General features: G+C 39.6%; 1 protein-coding gene across 2 annotated transcripts; it reads left to right on the top strand.

Annotated features, from left to right (window-relative positions):
* The first annotated feature begins 1,262 nt into the window (after nucleotides 1–1,262).
* Nucleotides 1,263–16,402, top strand: si:ch211-214j24.15 (GTPase IMAP family member 8). 2 transcript variants are annotated; one of them, XM_067477813.1, is made up of 6 exons: nucleotides 1,263–1,412; nucleotides 2,250–2,936; nucleotides 4,007–4,717; nucleotides 4,872–4,928; nucleotides 5,136–5,516; nucleotides 6,915–16,402. In XM_067477813.1, exons 1-6 carry the CDS (start codon nucleotides 1,388–1,390, stop codon nucleotides 7,655–7,657), a joined length of 2,604 nt encoding a protein of 867 aa, XP_067333914.1. In that variant the 5' UTR covers nucleotides 1,263–1,387; the 3' UTR covers nucleotides 7,658–16,402. The 2 variants fall into 2 exon arrangements, with proteins under 2 accessions (XP_067333914.1, XP_067333913.1); XM_067477812.1 differs by having other exon boundaries at nucleotides 4,872–5,516.
* The last annotated feature ends 8,895 nt before the right edge of the window (nucleotides 16,403–25,297 follow it).

Raw genomic sequence — 25,297 nt, 5'->3', positions numbered from 1 at the left:
AATCAAACCATTTAGTTAGAAAAAGTATCAATTCCACAGTGTAGAAATAAACTTATTCTACAAATAGCAGTTGGCCATTTAAAATCTCATTTATTTAAAAGTATTTACTCAAACAACTCTTAAAACCTAAAGTAAAAGCAGGCTACTCTAAATGTATTCCTATGTTACTATATGTTATTGGACTCACACTTAATGGTGCTCTGTTAATAGTGTTACCGGTTTGCACAATCAAACCCTTGGAGATGCCCCAACAATGCGGAAGCACACTTAATTTTTAACCAGCCAAAAAGGACTCATGTCACACTACTTTTCAGATCTCTACACTGGCTTCCTGTAGCTGCTCTTGTCTACAGAGTGATCAAACTCAACACCTCCTGCTTACCTCAACTCCCTCATTCAGGTCATCAAGCAAAACTCTTCAGCTCAGTGATTCTGAGATAGTGGAATGAGCTATCAAACTCTGCAGGCTCAGCAAAATCACTCATTAAAAAAACTGCTGAAAACAGATCTCTCCCGCACCTTCCTTAAATGTATATATATGTGTATATATATACATATATACACATATATATGTGTGTGAAAATTCCTTTCTGCTCTTTCTCGCACTTGCATCTCATAAAATGTAAAGACTTTTCTGATAGGACTTTGCTCTGATGTTTTCTCCTTGACTTAAATTTTTGCTGCCTTGTATCTCACTTGTAAGTCCCTTTGGATAAAAGTGTCTGCTAAATGACTAAATGTAAACGTAAAGTGAAATGTAATGTTGCAGCTGGTATCGATGGAGCTTGTGCGATTTTTAGGATCATATCTTTAAATATGAATAAAATCCAGGTGTGCAAAGCTTGTCACATCATACCCAAAAAAGACTTGTACCACAGGTACAAAGTACTGAGCAAAGGGTCTAAATTCTTACGTACATGTGATATTTCAGTTTTTTTCAATTTTTGTATACATTTAGAGACGTTGCTAAAATTCTGTTTTCACTTTGTCATGATGGAGATGGAGTGTAAATTAATGAGAAGAAAGAGATTAAAAAGCTGTAGCTACATAACAAAACTGAAAAAAGTGGTATTATACAAAAGTGTTAACTTTTAGATAACTAGACCTTTCAGTTATAGGATAAGTTAAAACAGATTAGTATTTAAACATTTAAACCTTTTCACTTTTCTTGTAATATATGAATGACATGGGTGTGGTTGTCACTATGCAATGCATCTTTGTCTGATTACTCATTACAGACAACCTTCAGACTCATAAACACATAAAACATAAGTCTCTGCTCTTACTCCTTCAACATTATACGTGGTCCACATTATTTTCAACGAACACCGAAATCTGGATGTGTGAATACATTTTGTTTGTTTAAAAATCTACAATTGTAGACAAGATGTCAGCCAGAGACCTGTCAGAATGTAAGTTTCAATTTCCAATGACATATATCTATGATTATCTTTTGGGTTTGGTGTTATTATGAACATACAAACAACTCATGACTTTGTAATAGTTATGAAGGGATTATTAGTGACATACAGTATTTGAAAAGGCCATTGTCTTTTATATTTGAGTGGTTTGATTGGGGATATTTTATCGATATTCTGACTGCCATTTGGTTTTAGGCAATTGTGATAATTCTTGTACGGTTTGATTCAAAAGACCCAAACTAATATTAAATTTGTTTCAATTTATAATATTTATTACAAAATAATAAAATGAGGTACATTTATAGGCAATTCACTACTTATTTTCAGAATCAAATAATTTGCTATATTTAGAGTTGACATATCGGAATAGCTTGTTTATCAGGCTAATTTGGACAGTCTGAAGATATTAAAATTCTTATCATAAAATATAAAGAAAATGAGCAGATTTATAACCAGGCTTTTTCAGCACTGAAAAAAAACCTTAATTTTCTGCCTAATATTTTGTCATATATTCAATTCAATTTTTAGAATATATTTACCACACTGTCAAAAGCTGTTATAAATGATCAAAATCAGAATCAGCTTTATTCAGTGAGTATAAAGTTGAGGAATTCAGTGTGGTAAGATCTCAACAAAAAGTACAAACATACTCCATAAACATAGAGTAATTTAGGAGAAGTAGTAATAATAATGAAGAAGTTAACATATCAGTAACCAGTAAATATTGGAATATTTAGAATGTGTGTGATGAAGGCGTGGACTGTGTATATGTTGAATGTTATCACCTATGCTTCCCCCTCTTTTCCCCATTCTCTCTTTGTGTCCAAGGGGATGGCTGCTGTAAACCACAGTTAACGATTGTCCTTCTTGGTGGCAGAAACTCTGGAAAAAGCTCTCTGGGGAACCTGCTCCTGGGAAAAGAGGAGTTTGTCACTAAAGAGAGGACCTCCTGCTCCTGGAGGCTGGGACTGGTGGCCGGACGGCGGCTCACAGTTGTGGACACTCCTGGGTGGTGGTGTGACTACAGTGTTCAGGACACGCCTGAGCTGGTGAAAAGGGAGATCCTGAGCAGTGTCTCCCTGTGTTCGCCAGGACCACAGGTATTCCTGATCACTGTCAAGGTGAGCTCAGGCTTCTCAGAGAAGCGCCGGCGGGCTGTGGAGCAGCATGTGTCCTTGTTGGGTGAGGAGGTGTGGAGCCACTGCATGGTTGTCTTTACATCTGCAGACAGGTCTAAACACACTGTGGCAGAAGAGCATGTACAAGCAGGAGGAAAGACTCTCCACTGGCTCAGTGAAAAGTGCCGTCAGAGGTGTCACAGTGTTGTCCTGAGTGAAGATACTGACATTTCTCAGCTGATGGAGAAAATACAGAAACTTGTCGCAGAAAATGGCAACAGAGTGTTTGAAATACAGAATAACATTTTACGAGCAACTGCAGCAGAGAAGAAGGGAGTGGAGGATAGAGCTCTGCAGAGGTTTATAAGAGTGAAAAAACACAGATCTCTTATGCGAGGTGAGTTAATGGTAGTGGTATTTTGCTATTAGAGAAAATCGTTAACATTTGGTAGACATTACAAAGAGGGTAGAGTTTTGTATCTTTTAGTTTTTGAAGTTTCAAGATTCAAGATTCAAACAACTTTATTGATCATGTAGGGAAATTGTGTTGCGTTGTTACAACTGGTCTTAATGTAAAAAGTAGAAAATAAAGGATAAAACTTCCATCAAACCAAATCAATAAACAAGAAAAAGTTCAAACTCAATAAGTAAGAAAAAACCCAGCTAGAGGATTAAACATAAATAAAATAAAAACAATACTATTTTCCATTTTGACCATTTAGACACACTCCTTTTTACAGAAGGTTTAATGTTTAATGGCCAATGGGAGAAAGGATCTCCTGTGGCATTCTGTGGAGCACCTGCCTGTGATCAGTCTCTGGCTGAAACTGCTCCTCAGCACACAGTGGAGTGGGTGGGAGGGTTTGTCCAGGATGGAGAGGAATTTGGACAACATTCTCCTCTCTGCCACAACACGCAGAGGGTCTAGCTTCTCCCCAGGAAACCACAGCAAAGAAGATGGAGCGTGCAACCACGGACTCAGGGAATTAATTCAAGCAGCGCTCGAAAAACACAACGCAACAAATTTACAAAAACCCAGGCAGACATGTCAGAGGGCTCAGACAGAGAGCAGAGTCCATAAAGTAAATAAAAGACATGCAAACAGTCAGGGAACAGACACTGGGAAAACAGGGAGACTTGGCTAATACACTGAAGCACAGAGGCACAGTGACCAAACTGACCACAAAAAAAGGGGTGGAGTGGCTGACTATAAATACTCTGATCTAATCACAGCTGGAAACAGGTGAATGTGGCTGAGAGCAGGTAACTGTGTGTTAATGTGTGTGTGTGTGTGTGTGTGTGTGTGTGTGTGTGTGTGTGTGTGTGTGGCAGCCGGTTTGCTCATAAAGACTTGAAAGACCTCTATTTGAAGTTAGAAAAGCTACTAAGTAAAAACTCAAACCAACACAAACTGAAAGCTTGTTGTTACATATGTTTCACAAAAACAAAAACTATTTCTGTTTTCAGAGAGACTGCAGCCCATTACTGATATCAGGATTGTGCTGTTCGGAGCAAAGGGTTCTGGGAAGACTTCAGCACTGAACACAATCTTGAGCAGAGAGACAAACCAGCCACTGAGGAGAACAACCCAATGTCTGGTGGGAAAAGGAGTGGTGTTTGGGAGACATGTGACTGTGGTGGACACACCTGGCTGGTGGATGAACTACTTCTGTGGTGAAAGCTCTGTCTTTGACCGGAGAGAAATGGTGATCAGTTTGTCTCTTTGTCCTCCTGGGCCTCATGTCTTCCTGCTCGTGATTCGTGTGGACAGAGCCTATACTGAAACCTACAGGAGAGCGGTGCAGGAACATCTCCAGCTGATCAGTGACCACATCTGGAACCGTGTCATTGTGTTGTTCAGTTTTGGGGACTGGCTGGGAGGAACCACCATTGACCAGTACATTGAGAGTGAGGGAAAGCCTCTGCAGTGGGTCATTGAAAAGTGTGGCAACAAATATCACGTTGTGAATAATAAAATGAAAGGAGATAGATTTCAAGTCAGGGAATTGATTGGGAAAATTGAAGAAATGCTGCCTGGTTGCAAGAGTGGCTGGCATTATGAAATTGAGAGGAAAGTGGTGGAAGAGCTTCAGGGGGAGATAAGAAGACAGGAAGCAAGAGCCAAGGAGAGGCGGATAAAGAAGGAGAAACAAAGGCAGATGGCAAGAGCACGGCTAGGTAAGTTCAAATGAGACAAAATGTCACCCTTAATTTTGGTTGATGTTTCACAGCATATTGATTTTTTTATTATTTGAACTTCAGAGGAGCAGTCCAAATAATAAAAAGAGTTTGCTTTGTGTCTAAGAGATTTTTTTAACCCTCTTTCTAACAGAGAACCTTACCCCTCGGTCAGAAATCAGAATAGTGCTTCTTGGTGGCAGGAAAACAGGTAAGAGCTCCTGTGGAAACACCATCCTGGGCAGAGAGTGCTTTGACACAGACACGCAAACTTCGTTATGCACCGAAAAACGAGGCAGAATCAGCAGCAGGATGGTTACAGTGCTGGACACACCAGGCGATTTTTTAATGACCTCTGACCTGCTGAAGGCATCCTTTGCTATTCTCCTGGTTGTTAATGTGAGCTCCTCATTCAAAGATAACCACTGGAAAGCCATAGAGAAACCGATGGAGGCTGGAGGAGGGCAGCTGTGGAGCAGAGCGGTGGTCCTTTTCAGCTATGGTGACTGGCTGGGGAACACGAGCATCGAGCAGCACATTGAGAGTGAAGGAAAGCTGCTGCAGAGGCTTGTTGAGAAGTGTGGCAACAGATATCACGTCCTGGACAATAAGCACTGGGGGGATGGAGCTCAGGTTGCTGAGCTTATCGAAATGATTGAAGAGATGCTGGGCGAAGAAAGTCTGGCGTTCTTCCACAGAGGCCTGTGGAAAAGTGTTTCTTCAACACAAGAGCAGCAGCCGGACACAGTGACACATTTCAAGGAGCTTTTGAGCCACAAACATCAGCTGCCCTATAACTGTAAGTAAACCTAATATACCAATGTTTTTTCAAACACACACAGTACAAGAGACCAGGTCAGCCCTCACATGAAAATGGTCTGGAATTCATTCAGCTATCCACTACCTTCATCCCAGTGTTTCCCTTCACTAAGACCTGTAAAGGCCTGAAACTACAGATAGTAAAGGAGTCACACTGGGTAACGGTAGCTTGATGCTTCATTATGCAGACTGACACAGTGTCTCCATGCAATTGGAGGATGCATTTCTGAGTATTACAGTTGCCATCATTGGCTCGTGGCATAGAGCTAAAACCTATGTATTTAATAATTGTATCCAATTGTCATTGTCTTCCCATACACTGTTCATGTACCACAGATGTCACATGTCTTCATGGATATGTTTCCTTAATGATTAACCTTAATCATAAAGTTTCCTTTTAACCAATATGTCAAAATCAACCCCCATCAGATCAACCTTGTAGTTTCTCTGCATCATGGGTCTTGTATCTTCTCATGCATTTTCAGGTACTAGAGACACACAGCTGATATAGTAAATCCATTCTGGCTTTTTAGTTGTAGAAGGGGCCTTTCATGATTGTCCGTCTTCTTTGGTTGTCTTTTCTTCTAGGCTAGTTTTGGTTGAATATTCTCTCAGGCATACTATTGTGAGGACATAAAGGCTTTCTCAGGTTACCCTTTATGTCCATTTTTCTGGCCTCTTTGACAAAGAACAAACACTTTCTATGCTGAAGGTTATAATGACGTGCTTCCTTTAGAGTAATGGTTTCCAACACGATCCTTAGGGGGCCTAAACTCTTAGTCATTTGTAAAGTAAATCAACAGAAAGTCTAATTTTATGACTTGTGGTCTCAAAATTTCAGCCGGAAATGGATGTCCACACACAAATTCTTCGCTCTTCTGCTCTTGAGTACACGATGAACTTTACATCATGTACAGACTTGGCTTTAATTTATCACAATCTAAAACACTGTTTACACTCTGCTGCACAATTGTACTTAAAACAGTATATTTTATTTAAATCTTAAACAAAATTAGATATTTGAGGCCCTTTTCCCTTTCAGATTGAAAGACAAAGTGATTGGTTACAGAAATGTGTAATCACAATTAAAGCATGACAAAAAATAGTTATGTTATGTATTGTTATGTATTATGTATTATGGAGTAAATAAAACATACAGTACATTAGAGAAGTATATTATACACAAAGCAAGCGACAAACACGGTACGTCTAAAAATAATTCACAGTAGGTTTCACATGGAGTGAAATAATAAAAAGAAGCTGTCTCTGCAAAATAGAGATAAGCAGATTTATATCTGGGTGGAGACAGTTATTACAGGTTAACCTGGAAGTTTTATGGAAGTTTTATGAAATACCGGTGTTATCATTTCCTTTACAGTTACTCCATCAGCCACATCCTCTTCTTGTCCTTCACTAACCTCCTCAGAGGTTCCAGTTGCTGCTGATCAGATAGTGGCACTACCAGCAGGAAGAGCAGGAGAATGGACAGGATGCACCATACTGGAAAGAGATGCCTTCATGTCCCGTTTTGCTGCCAGTAGAGAAGGACTGAGCAGGATTAAGATGGTAAATCTTCCTCTCTGGTTTTCTACTGTGGATTCTCATGGCCACGTGGGACTGAATAATGACAGGGGTGTGTGTCCGTTGTCACCCAGACATCCTGCAATACTTTTAGTTTTATCTCAAACACCAAATGGGACACCTGTGGAGGAAAATGGCCTCAGTGTGCATTCACTTTCCCATCCTGCATTGAGAGACCAGACCCTCAGGAGGCTTGCTGAGTCTGGAGGCCTAAAGGTGCTGATTGACCAGTGTCATGACAGCAGCCTGGAGGAACTGGAAGCCTTCATAGACGCATATTTCGAGATGGTGTGGAAACAAAGTAATGGGTTATTTCATATGGCTAAATCAGACTATGTCAGCACAGAGCATGATGTTGTTATTGATGAGGCTGGGAAAGAGAAAGATCTCTCACCCACTGACAGGAAACTATCAAAGCTGGAACTTCTGGAGGAGATCAGGAATGACCTGGCAGAGCTGAGGGAGAGTCTGGAGCACATCTGGAACGCCATACAGGACCTCAGAGACAGAAAAAAACAGGATGCTAATGATACATGCTAATACATGGGGATCAAGAATCAAAGATAGAGAAAGTATGCATTATTTACAGTAGAATGAATTCATATATATTATAGAATTAAAAAAAAACATGTTTTACTATGTAAATTAGGCACAAAACATCAACCCTTTGACTGAGGGGGTGTTGTTATAACAGTCTTTCACAAGGGGGAGCTCTTGTATAAGAGTAGGTTAGGTACTGTTTCTAGATATCGCCACTTTACTTTATTGGCATTTAATTTGGTTAGAAAACTTGATACAGACTAAATAAAGTAGGTTCGGAAGTTAGTCACTACCAAGCATGTGAAAGACTGGACACTGACCTTGCAATTCTCCAACCTTCTCCTTATATGTGTACAACTAATTTAAACCCATACGTGACAAAAAGTCTTTAGTTTGTATTGAACCTGCTTTAATTATACTTTGACTAAATTTTGAGTCTTCTGAAGTTTCAAGCTTGTACTTTTTGGTGTTTTTTAATATATCCGACTGGTTTCTAATAATTGCCAGACTCACTTACACATGTGGAGAACAGAATAAAATATATTAGAAAAACACACTTCATTATAATGCACTCTAGCAGAACATCAACAGCTTTAGCACAATCTTGGTACAATTTTACCATCAATTACAAACAAGATAATATAGAAAGACGTACAATATATGGAAATAATTTGTGAATACCTAAAGATTACATCCTCTGTTGCTTAAGATTTCGAACCCATGGGCATTGACCTGCTGCTGTCACGTACACTTTAGGTGGAAAGTGTTTCTACAACATTTTGGTATCTGGCTACGAGGGGTTTCTTCTATTACAGTGATAACAACAAAGATTATAGTGATATGTGTTGGAAGTCAGGGTCCTGTGCAGGTCTGTCAAGTTTGTCCACACTAAACCAGTAATGATTATGTGTTCTGTTTCTGGATTGAACTACTGAATCTTTAAAACTCATATATGAAACATTTGTAATATCCTCCACAGCGTGTGACCAGTGACACATTCACAAAAGTTGTGAGAAAAGAAACTATATGGAAATCAGTACATTTACAGGGTCTATAGAAGTAACAGAAGATGAATGAAGAAAACTCATTAGAATCTCATCTAATGGAAACAACTATGTTTATTAAAAGGTCAAAAGTAAAGGTTACACATTTTTTAGACACCTGAAGCACACTAAAACTGTCCCTATTCTTTTGCCCATATAGTATAACACTAAAAACTCAGCCTCGGGAGGAAATGCTTGTAGTATGGCAGAAATGGGAACCAAGTTTATCAACTGAAACTGAAACTAAAACTGAGGTGAATTAAAAAAAAATTCTGTAAGAGGTAAAACAGGAAGTTGAAGTAAAGTCAGTTGCTGCCCTTCACCAAGCACCAGCAGCTTCTTGGTCAAACATTAAATCATTGAAAGCTTTAAACTTTCTATATTAGAGAATGCACATGTGTGCTTCTTCCAGTTTATAGCAAAGCGACTTACTTCCAAGAATCTGACAGTGGTATTTTTTTTCAGAGAAAACAAAGATTCACTGCTTGCATTCAAAGTCTTTTTTTCCTGCAATTTATCAAGTGAGTCACACACTCACATACTACTTAAGCTCTGCCAAAGTAAACACTGGGAGAGTCCTCTGTTGTCAAGGCTGATCTTTACATCAGTCTGAATAAAAATGTATGGAACCATCTGGAGGCAGCTGGCAATGTTTTGGTATAGGTATAATTGTTATACTGTATATATTTTCTTGTCTGGATGTGCATATAAATATAATACTAATAATATCTGAAATCAAAAAACATCAGTTTTACATATTGTCCACATCTGTTTCATTCCTCTCAAGCAACAACATGATTGTATTTCCGTCCCTTTTATTAAAGCTGCATTAGGCAACTTTTCACGTCGGTGGCTCCACATGGCAGTGAGAGATAGTCGCTTGAAAAATTTAAATCTCAGTAACCACATATCATGGAAAGGTGACCTGAGTGAACTGAACACAGTCTGCCTGCATTGTGATGCTTTATGCTTTCAACTCCCTGTAAATCATGAGTTGGGACTTTTACTGTAGCTACACAGTGAGTGTTCACTGTGAGCAGATTGGTATGCAAATAGAAGAAAAATCTAAAAAATAGAAATGATGAAACAAAGTCAAAGAAATAAGCTACTAAGCCATAGATAGTCTCAAACTTGACTTTTACAGCTGAATATCTCACATCTAAAGGCTTTGTGAAGCTCCTGAACATTTAATATCAGCATGCTAAGAGGATGCCAGTCACATGATACAAAAGGTTAACATTGGTCTAGATATCACCAACAGATCCAAACATCAGAAACAAAACCAAACTGTACCGCAAGATTAGATATTTCTGGCAAAAAACCAATACATGTTGTCACTGAACATTTTACTACCAACATTTTATTCTTATGTTAATAAAAAATGTAATTTGGCATCAGACAGTGTTTAAACCTAACTTCTAGGGCTCGTACAAGTCTGTACAGATAACCTTTAAACTGCTGAGGGTGCTATAGGGATGAAGTTAGAGTATCAGAAAAGTCAATAGGGTTTGTGCTGGAACCTTAGCACAATCGTTGTATCTTCACCCCATGGTCCTAAAACACAATAAAGGGTTAAGATGGATGGATGGATGGTCAGGATCAATGTGGTCAATTTCTTGGCATCCCTAGAGACGTGACCTTAAGTCAGAATTTTTCTTACTAAGTTAGTGGGATACATACTATGTCAGCTATGTTGTGGTTTACAATTAAAAACTTATACAATTCTGAGCTGTTGGGATACATGAGAGGCATGGAGGCATTTTAAGGACGAACTTACTGGAATCATAATAGCAAAGGAGTGATTTGTAGGCAATAACAGTTTATTTATCTCTGTCAGTCTTCATTTCAGGTCTTTCTCTATTTGCATTATACCTCTTTGAATATCATTACTCCTTCAATCCTCTGTCCCTGCTGTCTTATCATCCATCTTCCTCTGTTGTCAGCATGTCATTCCTTCACTTCAGTCTCCTGCTGCTCATTTTCTCCCTGTCCTTTCTCTCTTTCCTATCTAGCCACCTGTCTTTTCTCTCTGCCATCTCATTCTCTCTGCAGTTCTTCACCCCCCCCCAACCCCACCCCCTTCTCTCAAATCAAGTCATGAGTGCTCAGCCCTCCCCTCTCATTAAAGGAGACTCCCGCAGCCCAGGAGAAATGGATCGCCTCTCTTTCTCTGTTGTGGAGGCTGTTGAGGAGACAATCCTTAGCCCACATCCATCTCCATTAGCAGAACAGCGCAACGACCAGCATGACCCCCCCCCACCCCGTTTGTATCACATTTCACTGCCTGCTATTTTTCCAGGGGAAAAAAAAGAAAGCCAGGCAGAGAGATGGGCAGGAGCGAGAAAAGGTGATTTAGACCTGGTGTTAAGGAATCATCCATCCTCCACTTTCCTTCATGCTCTGATACAATGACGTCTCCTGGGTGTGCTGTTTGAGACATGGTACCATGTTCGCCAATGCACCTCAGCAGGAGGACTGAACCTTTCTCCTCTTTCCAACCTATAAAAGAGTCTGCATCAGGACCTCACAGTCATACAGATTTCACAAGTGTTTTAGGCTAAAATTGAGAATACAGTACAGAAATAGCAGTATCAGGTGATCGCCTCACTGATTTACTGTTATACCGCAGTCCTATAACATAGTCAGAGTCACAATGGACAATTTATAAAAGGGATTAAAATCCATGACATCACTTGAAGCAATTTATCAGATCTTAAACAAGTCCCTCTAGAACCTACAAAAGGCTTTATACAGCTTTTACAAATACAGTAAATACCAATACTCCCTAAAGACTCTGATATGTAACATCAGTGGCGTTTCTGATTCATTGCACCTCTGCTTTTCACTCCATATGGAGAGTGTGTTCATTTGGAGCAGATATCTACACTGTCAGGACAACATTTTGTATGGTCTGATTTATCTGAAGCATGCAGAGCCCTTTAATGGTGCTTTTTAGAGTTGTAGTCTGACAAAATGCAAATCTCAAGTCTACAACTCTGCTCTTTAAATCAATAAAAACTGTAAGAATAGCCACACATGTAAAAGAGATCTGTGTCTCAGTGCTGTAAACCCCTAAAACATGCTGAACATTGAAATAATTTGTAAGCAGTTTATTTTATTTTCATTATTTAAATTAGATACACTTTTGTCATCTTATCTTGTATAATTTCAACTCCAAAAAAGTTGGGAAGATGTAAATGTAAATAAAAACATAAAATCTCATCAACCCATATTTTATTTATCCTAGAACATAAACAACATATCAGATGTTGAAACTGAGAAATTTTACAATTTCATATAAAATATTTAATTTTAAATTTGATGGCAGCAACACATTTAAAAACGATGGGTAACAAAAGGCTGGAAAAGTGACTGCCCCAAATCAATAACGAGCATTTGAAAACCTATTAGTTTAACTGGCAACAGGTCAGTAACATGACTTTGTATAAAAGGGGCATCTCAGAGAGACAGAGCCTCTCGAATGTAAAGATGGGCAGAGGTTCATCAATCTGAGACAAACTATCAGGAGAATCAGGAGGAATCTCTGTACACAAGCGACAAGGCTGAAGGTCAAAAATAGATGCGTGTGATCTTCAGGCCTTCAGGCAGCACTGAATTAACAATAGACATGATTCTCTACTGGACGTAACTGCATGGGCTCAGGAACACTTCCAGAAATCACTGTCAATGTTAGTTAAAGCTGCATCATGCAAAGAAGAAGCCATATGTGACCATGATCCAGAAACACTGCTTTGTTCTCTGGGCCAAAGCTCATTTAAAATGGTCTGAGGCAAAATGGAAAGTGTTCTGTGGTCACATGAATCACAATTTGAAATTCTTTTTGAAAACCATGGACGCTGTGTCCTGCAGACTAAAGAGGAGAGAGACCATCCAGCCTGTTATCAGTGTACAGTTCAAAAGCCTGCATCTCTGATGGTATGGGGCTGCATTAGTGCCTATGGCGTGGGCAGCTTACACATCCTTACAACTTACAACGTCTCTTTCAGGAAAGGCCCTGCATATTTCAGCAAGGCAATGCTAAACCACATACTGCGTCACAACAGCATGGCTTCACAGGAGAAGAGTCGGGGTGCTAAACTGGCCTGCCTGCAGTCCAGACTTTTCACCAATAGTAAACATTTGGTGCATCATAAAATGAAAAAATCCAGCAACAAAGGCCCAGGACTGTTGGGCAGCTAGAATCCTGCATCAGACAAGAATGGGACAACATTCCTCCCCTAAACTCCAGGAACTGGTCTCCTCACTTCCCAGACATTTACAGACAGTTGATAAAGAAGAGGGGATGTTACACAATGGTAAACATCACCCTGTACCAACTTTTTTGAGATGTGTTGCTGCCATAAAATTTAAAATGATGATGAAATGTTGAAATGTCTCAGTTTCAACATATGATATGTTGTTTATGTTCTATTGTGAATAAAATATGGGTTGATGAGATTTGCAAATAATTGCATTCTGTTTTTATTTATGTTTTACACATCGTCCAAACTTTTTTGGAATTGGGGTAATATATATTATATTCTCAACACTTGTGAGATTTTACAAGAGACTTGACATTTTTGCATTAAAGATTCCAGTGAAGTTTTTATGGTTTGACAATGCTTTGGAACTCCTGCAGGAGGAGCTAGGACATAGAGAACAGAAAGGAGAATGAATCTATGTAAAACAGGTCCAGTCTTCTTGAATCACATCTCAAGTAAGTTAAGCCCAACTCGGCCAAAACCAAATCAGCTTCTTTTTTTTTTGTGGCAATAAATCCAGCTGAAGTTCAGCTTTGATACTAACTATTAACAATCAAGAAAACACTGCGCATTAATGCGGGAGCTTCAGGCCTGGCTGAGACCCCATTACAGTGTCACATTTAGCCTGTGGGAGCAAATTGTCTGGAATGGTTGAGCAATAGTTTAAACAAGTCCAGGTTTCAAGTGTGGAGGTGATGGAAGAGCGTGTGTCAGAATTAAATGAGGTACATTTGGCTTCGCAGCCACCTGGGCTAAGCCGCAACAACCACACAAACACACACACACACCCCTCTTCCATCTTCCCAAATCCAAGTCTGTCACTGCGCCCCATCAGGATATGTCGGGTCATGGAAAACCTCAAGGGCAAAGTTCAGGAAACAATTAAGGGAAATAAGTGCACACCAGTGGGCCAAATTCCTGCTCTATTTTGAATTTGTGTCTGTTTCCCAAAAGTTCTCAGTCGTTAAATCATTAACCTCAGTGACTGGAGACCACAGAACAGGCAACGCAACACAAGGTGTATGTAAAAAATTGAGACGCCATCTTCTTCACAAGGTTATTACAAGAGCTATTAGAGGAAGGGATGAGAGGAGAGCCCCCTGTAAATCAATGAAGACTTACTAGGTTTGTGGTTTGACCCTGAAGTCGATTTTACCTTCAGACATTTAGCTCCAAAAGAAGTCCAAAGAAGCAGAATGCTTTGACTGCAGTATACCAGTAGCACTTAGATTTCATACAAATCTGAAAAGCTCTGCTCTTACAACAAAACCACTATCTGTGTGTATGTATCCACTATGACTGCAGAGCACGGATTTGGGGGAAATGTGGTTTGGACTCATCCACTCATCCAATGAAAACATGTGAAAGCATTTAATTCAGTGATCTTTGAATGGACTTTCAGTGTGTTTTAGAAAGCGTTTCTCAAACCTGGGGACCTTAGTCAAGGTTGCAAGATAAGTTCAGATCCCACTTTTTAGAGCTGAGTAGCTCTGAGTGGGATTGTTCTGTCAGTCACTTTGTTGAGGCTATGTTGCCATGAAACTTCTTTAAATATCTTCTGTCACACTCCCTGACTCATGGAGGGGCTACCTCTCTTGCAGGAATAGCCTGATAACACTTACAGGAGCAGCAGGAATAGAGAGCCTTGCTCAAGGGCACCACAGTAGTGTTAAAGAGGGAGGGGCAGCATGCTGCTATTCATTTGTGTCAATTAAATTTGATCCTACTAGTCTGAAGGACTGAACCCCTGACCTTTCAACTCACAAGCTGTTCTCTAACCATTTTCTCTAACCGTTTTTTTTACTCCCAGCCTAGCACCAGGTTTTCTTTTGACAATGTATTTGTAGGGAAGTTGAATTTGGCTGCTTGATATTTGGACAAATTGATTAGATTTAAACATCTGCCTAAACTGTGATTCTGTGATTATCCCTGTTTGGATTTTGATGTACTGATTGACAGTAACCATTTTTTAGTGTATGAATAAATTGTCAGGCTTGATCGGTCAGTCTGCCTGTCTGCATCTGTGTATTCTTTGCCTGGCCATTTTTTAAAGCAGGTGAGCTGGTAGCTGGAAATGGAGGGGAAGTCCAGGGCCTTCTGGTTGCAATGGGTGAAAGCTGAGACCAAGACAGAATGAACAAACTGGGTCAGGAATCGTAACACAAACAATCTCAGGAGGGAAAATTGTTTCATGGTTGAACTGCTTTCTAACACAATTCAACATAAAAGTGTAGCAAAGCAAAAGGTTATAAGAGACCACAATCTGCATGTGTTTATTTGCTCTACGTGTCACATTAACGTGTTGAGTTATTTTATACAGGATCCATGAAGTTACTCAGGCATTTTAACATTAGTTTTGGTTGGCTGATTTTGACTGTCTGCAGCTATATGATACTGTGGTTAGGGGTCTTTTACCAGAGGAAGAAAATGTATGGCTGAGTGGAGAAGCCTGAGCTATGTGGACGGAGTGACAAGAATACAAAGGGGTGTAAAGTGGTTATTGGGATGCATGTTGTGTAATGATGCTGGAAATGAGATAATGGAAAGAGAAACAATAACAAGCGAATGAAGACAGATTTTATGGTTAGAGCTGAGAATAAAATACATAGATGCATAATATGTAAGAAAAAAAACACACATACAGACACACACACGCAGACACACACTTGCATGCACACACAGGTTTATTTAGTCTATGTTGAGGACTCCCAGAACATTAGTAACCAGCCATGTACATTGGTTGAGTGAACATGAACATACCACACAACGTTACAGCCTTTGATCACTGCCACTGAGGGGAAATGCATGATGGGGCAGAAATGCAACACCACTACATACGTAACAAACACAAGCTCAGACACACAAATGCACCTTTCAATCTTACATGTTGCTGCATGTAGCAATAAAATAAAACCACAATACTGTAGATTCACATGTATAAAAAGAATAATCTAAATTCATACATTCGTGATTCAGTATCATTTTGTGCCGTTGAGCTGTTTGTGGATGTCCAGGACTCAGTAAGTCCACATTGTGGAAGTAGAGGATGCTTGGAGGAAGGCGGAGAAAGAAGATCAGGTTGTCTATGATTGATATTCAATACCAGCCAAACAGCTAATCATATTACTCTCCTTTCTTTGCTCGGTTGTCAATACTCATCCTTGGATTGTTCTCAGTTGAGCAACTCGCTTTTTTACCACCATCTCCTTTCTTCTCCTCTTCGCTTATAACACCTTTAACTTTGTTTTTAATTATCTCCCGGCCTCCCTTGTGTCCCTGTCTTTACTACTTCCACATTATAATAGTTGCTTTCTTCCATGTGCCTAAGCAACCAAACAGTGATGAAAATCCCAGGATGTAGAAATAATCTAACATAGAAACAAAAGGAAGCTGAAAACAACAATACCCTGCCCTGTTCATGGACATTAAGCCCCTTTGATCCCAAGATGTTATGTCTGCATAAAACAAAAGTGTGTAAAATGTAAATGTCTCTGCATGCAGGGGTATTATGCAGATGTTCTGTTGCTCCTGTTTGTGCAAGCACCCAGAATATAATTGCAATTTTCAAATTTGAATATATTTGAATCTCAATTTGTGCCTTTCTGATACATGCCAAGAAAAAAAAGCACATTTACTTCCTGAGGTGCTTAATGCACTCTCAAAGAGCGGGGAATAAAGTTTTGATAGACATCGAGCTTTACAATCAGACAGCACCATCAATATTCCATCAGTGTCACACTGAATCAGGCAGCTCATCCATTGGGCTGATTATAGTTGTTAGCAATAGAGTCATAGTGGAGAGGATGGAGAAGAGTAAGATAAGACTGCATATGGAACCTACTTTTCGCAATTACAGTGAGTCGTCAATGTTTTTGTCTGAGGCAATGCTTAGATCACTCAGTGTAAGTACACTCAGGGTATCATCCGGTACCACCCACAACTTTAAAAACGCCACACATGCTGTTTTAAGGGTTTTTCCATCGTTTTCCTAAAAAGTAGAAATAGAAAAATTGTTTTATTAGTATGTGTGTTTTCATTTATAGTCATTGAAACAACCTACTCAAGAAAGACACTTATCCTGTGAGTTCAGGGTCGCCACAGCAGATCATTGTCCACATGTTGATTTAGTACAGTTTTTACACCAGATGCCCTTCCTGACACAGCCGTCCCCAATTTCTACCTTGGACCAGATTAGACCAGCACTGCACAGCTGGGGATGGGAAATGCACTGTTAGGGGTTCAGTGTCCTGCCCAGAGACACTTCAACCTATAGCTGGGACCGGGGATCAAACCACTGACCCTGTGGTCTGTGGACGACTGCCTTACCAACCTTCCCTAGACTTTAATTGGAAAGTGTTGCATCTAAATATAGTGTACAATGTATGTACTGTACTTAAATATGAACATGCATATGTGATGTGATGTTTTTATGATTTTACAAATTTTTATGAATCTGAATCACAATCAGTCAAGTTTACCACAATGACAAGGAAATTAAACTTAAATGTGTAAAAACACAATGTACATCAAATCAAATCAAATTGTCTCCTTTATCCAGCTAAATTAAATGTTATTATTCTGCATCTGATATGATGATCTGTATTTGTTGACAGTGGCAATAGCTAATCACCAAGAGAATTCATATAATAACTTAACATTTTGCAGTGTGTCAGTATGTGTACATGTTTCTGAGCATCATCTGGGTAAATACAACATGTCTCCTGTATCTTTCAGCTTCTTGTTTCAAGCTGTGTCGGGTCACTGAGAGTTCTGAGATGTCACATGTTTTACAGCTTGTTGCTTTCGTGCTGCCTCCCCTTCACAGGGACGACAGGGAATCTTGGAGGTGAGCATGCTCCGACGATCAGCCACGTGGAGACAGATACTGGAGGAAGAGCACTGATGCCTTTATTGTTTTTATGACTGTCCAGAAATCTCATTTTGTGCCTGCGCAACGATACTATACCCTGTCTGGTTCTGTCAGCCATAAAAGGTTTGCTGCTTAGTGGCTGTGTGTGTGTGTGTCATTGTAAACACTATCTCTGGAGCAATATGACACTGACTCAGATGCTTTACTGTACCCCTGCCACATCCTGTGGCTGTCTGGGAATCCATCCACTCTGTCAGGAAATAGGCTTTCTGACATGATTTTATTCTTTTGTATATGTGGATCAAGGCCTCACTCAGTGATGCTACCTTTAAGGTAGAATTTTGCTCATTTTCTAAATCAGTTGTATTGTCTACAATCATGATAAAGATGCTAAAAGCAGCACTAACTCTTCTTTACTCCGCCTGCAGCCTGGATTAGCTTGTTTGTCTGTGGCATACTCCTTGACTGTTGTCTGAAATTGATTAAAAACAGAAGAGCCAGGCACACTGCTCTACTCTGTCACAAGATTCTGAAATCCAAAAATGTCACTGCAAACCACATCACTAGAAGTTACGCTTCACTCCTGCATGGCATTTGAGAGGTTTTAGAGCAAAAACACATCTAATATTTAGTTGGATGCATGTTGTTTGCTCTAAAACCTCAGGCAGAAGAAAGGATAACTAAACTCAACACAATCTGCAGAAGTAAATAAACTTTTTCCACTGCTCAAAAAGTTTGCTCTAAATGAAAAAATTATTTGCCATAAAACTAAAAATATATGCACATATTTATATATATTTTATCATCAAAGCCAGGTTTTTTACTGAGCTTGACCAGTCCTTCATCAGCATGAAGCTGGGAATGAATCGTGAGTGAGTTCATTAGGGACTGGGCAACAGGTGAGCAGGTGGCCCTCATGGTGGCACTATAGTAGATTCAGAGATACAACAAAGTCTGTAGGATTAGGAGTGTCTGTTTCAGGACAGTTCAATAAGTTCAAGTTTGGACCAAAATGATGGACCAGCAGGCTGAAAGAGCCACTCCCAAATCCATCTCACTACACGGCTGAAAACTTTTATATTTATGCTGATCCTGATCTTGGTTTTTAATTCATACTTACTCAGGAGCTACTTCGTTATTATATTTTTCTTAAGAATAAACTTATAATGTACTGTAAACTGGTTTACCTCAGCTTTTCTGTTGTTTGCCTCACTTTTGGCTGCAGGTCAGCACTCTTGCTCTTTCACAATGGAATGTCCACTGGAGGTATTCCTCTGAAAACAATGCTTTGAACATCCAAGAACAACAGATGAAAGGGAAAGTGGATGATGAAATGCCTTGAATTTTGCTTCTGCTTTGATTTTGTGCAGAGTTGTGTTTCCAATAAATTGCTCTTGAACTCGCACAGAAAACTCTGGCTTTGTAAAATGCATAGTAAACATAAGTGAGTAGCACACACTACCCACAGGGACAGTTCCTCACATGAGCAAACACACCATTCATAGGAAAACAACAGAAGGATCCAAAGCACAGTGGAAGTCATTAATCACTCACCTACTGTAATTAGCAGAGGGAGTTAATTTATGCTGAACCAATCCACTTAGGATTGGTCTTATTAGGAATTTAAACTTTTTTTGTAATTGCAGTGAAGGCCACAGGAAGGAGAAACCACTACCACCATGTCACTGGGCCAGCACTGACTATAGACAGTGTGAGACAGTCTTAGGTCAAATACAAACTAGGAACTTTTAAAAAGCACAACAGGCATCTGTAGTATCTGTTTTACATAAATATATGTGATATATGGGGGCACTTTTGTAAGAAAAGCTCCCTGTTTCCCACAATGATGCCGCAACAAGGCCGTTTGAATGAGTCTGGTGGGAACATCTGCCTAAAAACCCATGTTTATTCTTCTCTTTGAACCCCTGATATTTGAGCTTAACATTCAGGACGTAGACAATCTTTCAGAGTTAAAGTTAACCAGAGAATAAAAAAACTCCCAGCTATGAATATGACAGCATAAAGACAGCCTGCCAGGAGAAAAGCGTATGTTCTCCCACAGCTCTGGCTCTGCTCCAGTTTTCAACATGTACTTTCTGCAGCTTATATTTGCAACGATTTGTGAAGGGTGAATACTACTCCTCCTCTGAGTTGAACGGGAACCATAATTCTTGTTTTTAGATGTGTAACCAGTCACAGGTGATGTCCAAACTCTGACTTGGCAGCCTATTTAAAACATGTGGTTTCCAACTGTCTCAATGTAGTTCGCCATTCACCAGCAAATTCTCTCAATGCATGCTGGGCGATAACATCATGCAGCGGTTATCAAACTCCTCAGCCCCAGTCTGTCACCTCTTAAGCACAAACATAAGAAATTATTATATTTTTATAACATCATCCCAGGGTCATGCGGCCTTTAAACAGCAGGAGGACTCTGTTGTCCTGACTTGATTGTGTCCAAACAGTATAACATCTGTATTGTATAAGACGCTGTGTGCATTACAGAGAAGAAATACATTCCTGTGGCTATTTCCATCACATCTGAAGCCCCAGTTTTAACAAAGTTTTAACAAAGTGGTTTTAACCTGGACATTATTAGCAAACAAGAACCAAGAAGTGATTATTATCTGATATTGGGGCTCTGCAGTGCAGAACATATATATAGTAGGGACCCAAATGAGACTTTCATTTGAAAGTGTAAGTGCATCTAAGAATGCTGTACAATGTATGTGTATTGTACTTAAATATGAACATGCATATACAAGGCTGCATTTACACTTTTTTATGAATCTGATTTGCAATTAGACAAACTTTCATTTTCACCACAAAGACAAAGCAATTAATCTTAAATGTATAAAAATGCACAATATACATAAAGAAAAAGCATAAATAAGACAAACTCGGGAAACCACAACCACACTCTTAACACTGTAAACACCCTCTCTGTAACAGGGAGGGTGTCTATTGGCACCTTACTATCATTTGTCAATTGTGTGTGCGGGTGACTGGAAGTGTGGCGGACGGATTTCACTTGCTACAAGTATAAATGGCTGACAGCCGCGAGTAGATTGACAGCAGGTGTGTGGGCGTGGGCTCCACTCTGAAGACTGTTTAACAGCCCATGTGGCAGGCGCTGTCAGGATTCATCTCTGGTTTTCTGTGTGGAGACCAAGGTCAGAGCCTGAACCTGCTGCTGCTTTAAGGCTGAGGTGACCTTTCCAGCCAGGTCGGGGTGGCAAACTATGTTAAACAGTGCATTGGTCTGCCACTGTCAGGTAGAATGATCCCTTTTAGGCTGAGGTGTTTCATGAAGAAATCAAAAAAGGTGTTTATGCCCTTTAAGACCACAGTGAGTAGGGTTAGTAAGGACATATGGCTTTTAAAGCTACATTGTGCAACTTAAGTATAAGATTTGGAATCAGTCCTTGCTGCTCTGATGCAGCTCTACTTTGCTCTTTACACTCACAGCCCTGCAGGTGTTAGTCATTATTAACGTGTGAGCCCTGCCCCAGAAACTTTACAAGTGAACATCTCTGCACTGCTTCCATTACTGTTCTGGGATTCTGCATTACAGGAGATGCTTACAACACCTCCACCGAGAAGATGAGTTTTGGAGCATGCTTTCACCGTTTCAGATGCTAATGACCTAATGGACACTGTGGCAAAAGGAGGAAAAGTGTTAAAAAGCAGTCACTGCCCAATCTGAACACTTCTGTGAGGGTGGGAAAACACGGCTTAGTGTAAGTGTGCAAAGTGAGCACTCAAGGCTGTAATTAAAGCAAAAAGTGGTCGCAAAACCTATAAGTTACTCCAGTTTTTTTTTATATTTTAGTCATTGCAAATTCTAGTAAACTTGTAAATTCTAACATGCATTGAGTAAATCAAGCTACACATTTTTTTTCTTTTCATTTCAGGCTGTGAAACAACAGAATGTGGATTGTGGAAATGCAGGTAATTATTTTCTTTCCCTACGGTATGTGTAATGGTATTTTCCAAATATTAAAGTACTTTTGTAGTCTTATGTCTTTTGTAAATGGTGAGGTGGAAGAAGGGAAGAGCCAGCAGGGGGTGCTGCAGTATCCTCACATCCCAAATCTCCCACAGCCATAACAGAACCTGCATTTTCTGTTACACCAAGAAGGTAAGTTTGATTTTTCATGCACTAAACCGATTCTGCCCCTTACATCTCTCCTTAGTGTAGCTGCCGGATTTTCATAGGCTCCTGTTTTTAATTTTGCAAATCTTTTGCAAGTTATGATAATATAAAAAATAAATTTTTGACAATATTTCCTGTGTTTTGTCTTATCTGCTCTGGCTGTGGTTGAGTCATTTCAACAATCCATGTCCTGGTGAAGCCTGCCACCACAAAAGCAGCTATGCAAACTAAAGGGCGAAGACCAAGACTTGGCTTTTGATGTTCATATGTGTTACAGTAGGGGGAAGGGGGTGGGGGGTGGGGGAAGGAAGGATCTAATGAGAAGTTTTGTAAGGCTTGGCAGTTTTTCATCACCCACACTGCGAGAGCTGGAGAACACATTTTATTTTTTTACAACACAAACCTGACACCACCCTTTATCTGCCACAGTCATTGCTGGTATAAAAAGTTAGCAATGGCAACAAGTTTAAGTTTTTTTTTTTTTTTCCAACTATTAATATTTCAGTATTTTTAACCCTTCCCTTACACCCTTTTAGTTACTCACCCATTAAATATTAATTCTTTCAGCAATTTCCTTCCTGGAAAAAGTGTAGGCAGGCTTTGCCATTAAACAAGAAATGTCCCATAAATGTGCTGCTGCCCTCATCAGAAAGATGTTTTCAAGATTATCTTTTATCAGTGACCTCACGGAGTGACATGACATTTACTTTTGCTGACCAATCACGGGGTTGGAAATGTGATACATTATGGAGAAAAATACATGTATCCCATCACAAGCACAGTCAGCATGAATCTGTATAGCAATAACTCCAACAGGGTTCACATTCACATTTTTCTATTTCTGGCTGTTGGATGGATACATTTCATAGAGTTGTAGTACATCTCTGTTACACTGTTGTATGAGCCTGTCAAAAACAACCTGGCTGCTAATATACATTTTTAAAAGTCCACCTTGACCACTCGGGTGATTGATTGGGTGGTTTTACTGAGATCACAGTGATTATGGACACTCAACACTGGACTCAAAGGCTTTAACACATGACAATATCAAAGGAATACTTAAGTGATGGAGAAGAGTGGTGTCCGAGTCATCAGAATGGGGGTTAGTGAGAGGTGCTGCTGGGGGTATCTCGGAGGAGGATGTAGGAAGTGGGTAAATTGATGTGTCCCCAGATCGATGCTGGAGAGGATTCGGATCTCAACAATGTAACTAAATCACCCTGTGGCTGCTGCTGCTTCAGGGGCATCAGGCCTCTACTTCCCCTGAGCTGATGATCGGTGTGGAGAAGCAGGAAATGGCAGGTCCTTGATAGAAGAAGAGATCAGAATAGGTTTGAAGCAGATAAAGCAGTCCCTGCTCAGGTGACTACAGCTGCTTCATCGCCACATTGTCTTGGATCAATATCCATCAACACTGGTTCTCTTTAAGTGTAAAGGCTAAGTACCTCAACGAGCATCAAACACAATTACATTGTGTGCATTAGCGGTTTTGAAGTGATCTCACCAAATGTAGTATCATCTTGACAAAAAATATCTGTGTTGCAGCAGGGATTGCTGAATAGATTAATGTGATTCAAACCTCAACATATCCAGTGTCCAAAATGTGCCTCGAACTATGTCCATCTCTTCCACAGAGGTGCTAAATACATGTATGATAGTGTTTTTTAAATGAAAAATAGAATGTTGTACAACAAAAAAGAATTGGCCATCATGTTCTTTAAGAAATGCTTAATAATCAGTTTTTGGCATCACAAATTTACAGTAGCAGATACACCAAATCTAAATTACAATGTTACTTTTTTTTAAAAAACATTTTCTTTTTAAATTTAAACCTTAGCAGATTTAGGGATGAAAATGTTATTCATTTCCTGCCCATATTAAATACAGTACTACATCACCATGGTTCAACTCTCTGCTGTACAGTAAGTCGTGTTTACAAAGACATATATAAAATAAAAAGTGAAATCAAAAATAACTACATTTTTTGCATGTATCCAATAAAACCGAGATTTTTACATGTCTTGTGCATAATTTCATACTCGTGTCTCCACAATTCATCCTGACATAGCATCACAAAAAACAACAAAACATCTGCAGAATTTAAAAAAAAGGCCTCCACAGCAGCAGAGTTTACGACGACACAACAGTGACAGGTAGTAAAATATATTCATTCTTTGTCTGTGCAGTTGTTTGATACATTAACAGGTGAAACCTGAGGTCAGTGAAAATTAAACTGAGTGGTAGAGCCCATCCCTCACTGAACTGTGATCTTCTTTGGTGCAGAGCAACCTCACCTTTTATTGTTAAGCTCAAGATCATCAGTAAGGCTATTAAAGAGAGGTGCTGCTCATCGGAATCGCCCTCTTGTGGTACATGAGGATAATGTCCCTTGTTGCACACTGTAGTGGAGTTGACTGGTGGAACCATGCTTGTATTTATTGTTGCTGAGTAATTATCCAAGTGGGCTGATTAAATCAAAAAAGAGATTTGGTAGAACAACTTTCACAGACTTCTTCACTTGATTTCTGTACTTGAACTAATTCTGGGGAACAGTTGGAGTGATTTAAGGCTCTTATTTTGAAGAGCCTTAAATTTAAACATGTTTCTAATACTGTGCTTGACTCATTTACATATGTGAAGGAACAAATATATTAGCCTCGGCTCAGTGTCAATGACAATTCAAATTTAGACATGTAAGTGTGTGGTCGAAGGTATGTGGATACCCAAAACTATACAACCACGTGTGATAACTGCAAAACCATTTAGCTGCTGGTGTTCCGATCTCAGGCTTTACACCGGATTTTGGAGCTATTTTCATTCTGCTAGTAAATTTGGCCACTGATCTGGAATGATGAGATGTCATTTGGTTGAAACAATAAAATGTCATCTACAAAAAAATATTGAAATTTCCCCAACTGGGATTAGAATGAATGTCATAATGTGCTTAAAATGTAGTAAGGAAGGGAAATTTATTTCTATAACACATGTCATGAAGGAGACAGAGTGTTTATTCATAAGAGGCCACATGAGAGGAAGCATAAAGACAAAAGAATAAAGATGACCAATTCACATGCACAGGGGTGTCTACAGAATTCGGATCGCGTAGCATATAATGAAGAGCGTAGGTGAGGAGGCTGTAATACGGCGTTATTTGTTTCTTTACGCTACTGTAACAAATAATGTCACCTTTGCATGAAGAGCTCATGTGAGATGAGATGACAGAGTGAGATAGAGAGAGAGAGGGGGTGGGGGTGGGAGGGCAGGTAGTCTTAGAAGTATCAGAGGTAATAAAGTGCCCCTCTCTCCTCT

Source organism: Channa argus, chromosome 15 (genome assembly GCF_033026475.1).
Source record: "Channa argus isolate prfri chromosome 15, Channa argus male v1.0, whole genome shotgun sequence".
Classification (NCBI taxonomy): domain Eukaryota; kingdom Metazoa; phylum Chordata; class Actinopteri; order Anabantiformes; family Channidae; genus Channa; species Channa argus.
This window is presented reverse-complemented; position numbering and strand designations above follow the sequence as displayed.